The following is a 6,000-nucleotide window of genomic DNA, read 5'->3' on the forward strand; positions in this document are numbered from 1 at the left end:
ATTATAGGTAAAACTATAATTTAACAGTGAAACCATAGGTAATTAAACAGTCTGCTCATTTGGTTTCAAAATGACACGGATTTCTTGGGGATCAAACTCAAAGCTTGGAGCATTGGTGGACTGCAGGGTTAGTGGCAGAGGATGCTGGGAGATGTAGATGAAATGCTCTGCTGTTTCAGTGCTTGTATAATGTATAAAGTGACCCTTATGCTGACCCTTAACCTGCTTTTTCAGGGTATAACACAAGCCGCAAGTTACATATACAAGAGGCTTATAAATGATGGCATCTTGAACCAGGCTTTCACCATTGCACCCGTAAGTATTTGTCAAAAGGGTGTGCTAACTAAAGCTGGAAATACACAAAAAGATCTGCTTGTTTGGCAAGGTCTCGATTTTGTCCCCTGTATTCAGGGCTAATTTGGACTGATAGGCTTGTTTGGCAAGTGATCTGATTATTAAAGAGGTATGTGGGACTGGCCAGATATCTGTCAGGAGGCTGTTGAGCAGTCCCCATACACAGCCAGAGATGCTGCCAAACCAGTAAAGGGACCATATTGGTAGTTTAAAGGGATTCTGTCATGATTTTTAAATTTACTGTTTACACTGCAAATAATTCACTCTACCATGTATAATTTAATTCCTGAACCAGCTAGTGTATTTTTATAGTTGTAATATTGGTGTGTAGACGCCATCTCAGGTCATTTTGCCTGGTCATGTGCTTTCAGAAAATGCCAGCACTTTACTGAATGTGACACAGTGTGACCTGGATTTTACTATTGAGTGTTGTTCTGAGATCTACCAGGCAGCTGTTATCTTGTGTTAGTGAGCTGCTATCTGGTTACCTTCCCATTGTTTTATTGTTAGGCTGCTTGGGGGAAAGGGAGGGGGGTCAAAAGAGCAAACAGATTTTTTAATATCTAATTTTGTAATCTGACATGGGGCTAGACATATTGTCAGTTTCCCAGCTGCCCCCAGTCATGTGACTTGTGCTCCGATAAACTTCAGTCACTCTTTACTGCTGTACTGCAAGTTGGAGTAATATCCCCCCTCCCTTTCCCCCCAGCAGCCTAACAACAGAACATTGGGAAGGTAACCAGATAACAGTTCCCTAACACAAGATAACAGCTGCCTGGTAGATCTAAGAACAGCACTCAATAGTAAAATCCAGGTCCCACTGCACAGCCTGCCAGAAAGCAGTTCCATCTTAAAGTGCTGGCTCTTTCTGAAAGCAAAATGACCTGAGATGCACCTACTCACCAATAAAAAAAATACACTTGTTGGTTCAGGAATTAAATATTATATTGTACAGTGAATTATTTGCAGTGTAATTTAGTAATAAAAATGACATCATAAAAGTCATGACAGAATTCCTTTAATGTTTAAATGATTTTCTTAGGTATGAAGATCCAAATTATGGAAAGATCCAGTATCCCAGGTCCCGAGCAAACAGGTCCCATACCTGTTATTAGATCGGGCAGGTTAAAAGTCCTGTCGGATCGCGGCCGCATCAATGCGTGTATGTTGTCCCGCGATCCAACCGCCCGTATAGGATCCATTATGATCCAATCGCTCGGCCAACAATTGGATCAGCTTGATATTGCCCACTTCAATGTGGGTATATCGGGGAGAGATCCGCTTGTTTGGCGACATCACCAAATGCGGGGATCTCTACGTCTGTGGCCACCTATTGTCATGAAGCTTATTGGTCTGTTAGGAGTCAAACTTGGAAGAGGGGTCAGAGACCTGGCTGAGTGTCCATGTGTTAGAATGAGTGAACCTGTCTCACTCTGCTTCTACCACCCTCACACTTCTGTTTTTTTCCCCGTATAGGAATACAAGCTTGTTGTTGTTGGACACAGCTTGGGAGCAGGAGCAGCCGCAGTGTTGGCAATCATGCTGCGCAATTCCTTCCCTAGCCTGACCTGCTATGCATTTTCACCCCCAGGGGGCTTGTTAAGGTAAGATATATTTGCCTCTCCTTTATTCACATGGTATAATCATTCCACTTTAGCAGAAGACCTGACTATTACTGATAAATCGTTTAACCTCCGGGAGCCCCTCTCATGATCTTCTCACTTTTCTCCCTAGCAAAGACCTGGCAGATTATTCCAAAAGTTTCATTGTCTCCATAATAGTTGGGAAAGATCTGGTGCCAAGGTAAGAAACCCGTTGTGCACTTTAACACCAGCCCTCTTAAATTGAACTCCAACTTACATTGTTTTTGTCTTTACTTTCTGCATAGACTGAGTTTTCCTAACATGGAAGATCTTAAGAAAAAAATACTGAGGATGGTTGTTAACTGTAACCGCCCTAAGGTAAGGGAGAGTCGTGTTAATCTTTCCATTGTCTGGGTGAATTCCTACCAGCCCAGGATGTCCTAGTAAAGAATACCAGCTAGACTTACAGTAAAATGTGTTGCCTGTTCTTAGCTGTCACCCAGTAGGGCGACATGGGTCTAAACCTTGCACCGAAGTGGATTCCTTACTGGTTGGATTTGTTTTGGATTTTTACCATGTCACCTTATGAATGGTATTGTCTAGGACAAGTTAATTTAGCTTCATTTTTCTATTGTCTTTTCAGTACCAGATCCTGCTTCGGGGTTGCTGGTATGAAATATTCGGAGGGACTCCAGATGACTTCCCAACAGAACTGGATGGCAGAAACTTTGAAGCTTTCTCCCAACCGCTTCTGGCTGAGCAAAGCCTAATTGTGCACAGAACAATGTCTTATAATACCTTGACAGAGGATTCTCCTTCAGGATCGCCCCAATATCCTCTCCTCTTCCTGCCAGGAAAGATCATCCATATAGTCGAAGACAGAAGATCGGGATAGTATGTTGCATTCACATTATTTTTACAGTGGTCACCTTAGTAACATTTTATACATATGGCCTACAGAAAATTAGATTGAACATTTCTCCAGATCTCCTCTCTAAGTACAGATCACATGACAGTGGCACAAAATGTTATAGCTGGGGACATGTCTCCGCTATAGAATGTAGAAGGACAGCCAGCAGAACTGCATTAGTATCGCTTGGCCCATAGTGATATTTTCTTGCCTATACTAAGCAAATGATTGATCCAAACTTAATATTATGGCAGAACAGGTTGCCAACACAAAGCTGCAGTACCAAAAGTCTGTAACACACCACAGTGTGGCATTTACCAGGTATTGTGTGTTCCCCAGCAACAAACAACTGCCAGCTCTAGTCAGGTGTGGTGGTGTGATCATGTTAAGACTACACTGAAAGTTTGTTATGTATTCCTGTGGATCAGTTCCATGAACTGAGTTTAGTTTAGGTAGAAATGCAGATGTGGGGAAATCAGAATCTGGTTTTGGTGATTTGAGAAAGTTTCTAATTTTATTCCTAAGCAGGAGAACACCAGAGCAGCCACTTTCTTTCTCCTGACAACTTCCTTGACTACTTGGTGGTCAGACTGGTCAGAAACTGACCAGCAGGTGGCGCTGTTGGAACAAAATTCATTCCTATTAACAGTTCATGTATCCCTTAATATCTTGGAATACAAAGAAAATAAATAATGAATGTAAATGACAAAAATGCTTAGAATAGCACTCTCATCAATTTTACATTCACTCATTTTAAAGGTTTACTTATCCTTTAAGATTAGGCTGACATTTAGGTATGAGGTTCCTGGATATCCAATTGCATGGTCTTAAAATCAGCTTAAGTTGGACACGTAGTAGAGTTGAACCAGCTATCTGGCGCTGATCCAAATATCAGAGAGAGTCGCTGTTTAAGAATGCGGCTTTTATTCAAATACACAGTGCGATGTACATGGCAGTGGGTATGTGCAGAAACTAACGCGTTTCGTGCCCCTATGGCTCTTCCAGTGCGATTGGTCGCAATGCGACTTAACACATGCGCCGTGTTGGATGTTTTAAAGAAAATGAAAGTGAAGGAGAAATCGCAGGTAAAAACTACATTTATCCGACTGTCGGATGAAAATGCAGCTGTGTTTGTAGGGTTCACTTTGCACCTAGGCTTAACCATTGTTGAAAGCTCCCGAGAACTAGGTTTAATTTAGGTTGAAATCCTGGTGTTGAGTCCTAGGGATCAGGTTTTAACCCCTGTATACTGGAATCCAGGAATCTGTTTATTAGTAGTCTCCAGAAAAGGAGGTTGCCCTGTGCCTTACTACTGTTACAAAGGCCAAAGTAAGTGTCATATTTTGGAAATTATGTAAGCAGAAGGTTTTTTGTTAAGAGCGAAGGTATTGAAGGAAGCGATGTGCCATTACACATAGCTGTTTTTTACTGCACAGTATAGTATATGGGCATAGCTTTATACTTATGTGATGAAGGTGCCATACTGCTCTCTTTGCTCGTTGTATTCTAGAATTCAGTGTGTTACTCTGTCTTTGACCACTAGGTAGAGGCAGAAGAGCAGAGTGAAACGCACATGTGAATGACATTTATTGTTAGTCGATGTTTAAATCAGTCTGGGCCTTTGAATTGTTTTGTATTTATTTCATAAAATCTAATGCTTTCTGTGATTCTCTCTCTCTCTCTCTCTCTCCAGCTTGTGTTTTTCCGATGTGAAACACAGTGCATCATGGTCAAAAGAGACTTCATTCAGTAGTATATATATCAGCCCCAGGATGATCACTGATCACATGCCGGACATTGTTCTGAAAGCCTTAAGAAGCTTGTGCCTGGATCAAACCAGCTGCAGTTCCTGTCAAGCACCACCAGGTGTCGTAGCTGCAAACCAAATGTAGCCCGGGAATGGCTTCCCATAAAGACAGCTTGGCTTTCCTGGGGCTGAATGGTGATCCAAAAGGACTTTATTTTTTCTATTACATTGGGAAGCATCTCGTTGCACTTTATTTTTTTAAAAACGCTTGAAAGAACCAAGTATGTGAAAGCTAAGGGTATAGTGGGCATCCTTGTCAACACCCCTGAAGCTTAAAGTGTTTGTATTTATTATGAATCCTCGGGAGAAGACTTTGGCATCTGTTTTGGCTACTTGAAGTCCAGATAGTTGCCATGTTCAGCAACATACACTGCAACCAGGACACAATCTACCAGTTCAACATCGCTGTTGCTTTATCAGTGAGCAAAGCTGACATTTTTATTGCTGTCTAAAGTAACAAATAGGAGCACAAAGCTGTGCAAAGTGTCCTGTATTAATGTGGTTGTCTCAGCAAGTGCAGGCTGGTTTATACATGCACAGAATGCACTACTGACAGAGAATTGACTTGTCTCTGGACAGGTTCTGCCTTGTACATAAAATCAGGAGTTGGAAACAATGACAGATGCTGTTACAGTGCGGCTTGGACAGACATGGGTTTATTCAATCATATGTGCTCATGTGTTGTTTGATAGATTTGTGTGTGTTTTGTTTTTTTAACTTGTATACAGTTTTAAAAAAATATGTCGGCAGGGCTAGTAAAATGCTAGTTTCTGAAGCGTGCATCCTCTGGGGCAATGATGTGCCACTATGGTGCTCCAAATCTAAGCACAAAAAAACACAAGCGTCCCTCATAGACTTCTAAGTAACCAGATGCTCCGAACTCCGAACCTTAATTAACTTCAGCCTTAGCACACTGCTGCACAGTAATCATTGAAGACATTTCACTACTCATCCGAGCATATGAAAGCCGGTGGTTTCAGAACACTTTATACATCCATTCATGCAACTCTCACAAGTAACACCTGTATCTAGGAGTTGCACGATACATTGGATAATCCTATCACAACTACACAGAATCAACACCTCTGTGAGTTTCAGATGTCACCTCTCTGAAGAGATAAATGTGCCATTGTGATTGGATTAGTGGAAGAGTTTATATGCCGAGGATTTCCCACACCAGTCAGTTGAACTGAAGAAGCTGCTCGGATGAGTAGTGAAACGTCTTCATTGATTATTCAGCAAGTCCAGTTGTTTTAGATTTACCTATTCCAGGTATACCTAGGGTTGCCACCTGCCGGTATTTTACGGGCCTAGCCGGTAAAACACCTGCCAATGCCGGGGCCGGT

At 41.8% G+C, this 6,000-nt stretch overlaps 1 protein-coding gene across 1 annotated transcript in view; it reads left to right on the forward strand.

The window, feature by feature from the left end:
• The window catches only part of daglb.S (diacylglycerol lipase, beta S homeolog), a 30,054-nt gene extending 24,402 nt beyond the window's left edge, over window positions 1-5,652 (forward strand). The window contains exons 10-15 of the mRNA XM_018239180.2: window positions 235-315; window positions 1,831-1,958; window positions 2,089-2,157; window positions 2,243-2,315; window positions 2,581-2,831; window positions 4,541-5,652. Coding sequence (XP_018094669.1) covers window positions 235-315; window positions 1,831-1,958; window positions 2,089-2,157; window positions 2,243-2,315; window positions 2,581-2,831; window positions 4,541-4,739 — 801 coding nt within the window. The 3' untranslated portion in view covers window positions 4,740-5,652. The remainder of the gene's footprint in view (window positions 1-234; window positions 316-1,830; window positions 1,959-2,088; window positions 2,158-2,242; window positions 2,316-2,580; window positions 2,832-4,540) is intronic.
• Window positions 5,653-6,000: the final 348 nt, after the last annotated feature.

This window comes from Xenopus laevis, chromosome 9_10S (genome assembly GCF_017654675.1).
Source record: "Xenopus laevis strain J_2021 chromosome 9_10S, Xenopus_laevis_v10.1, whole genome shotgun sequence".
In the NCBI taxonomy this organism is placed as follows: domain Eukaryota; kingdom Metazoa; phylum Chordata; class Amphibia; order Anura; family Pipidae; genus Xenopus; species Xenopus laevis.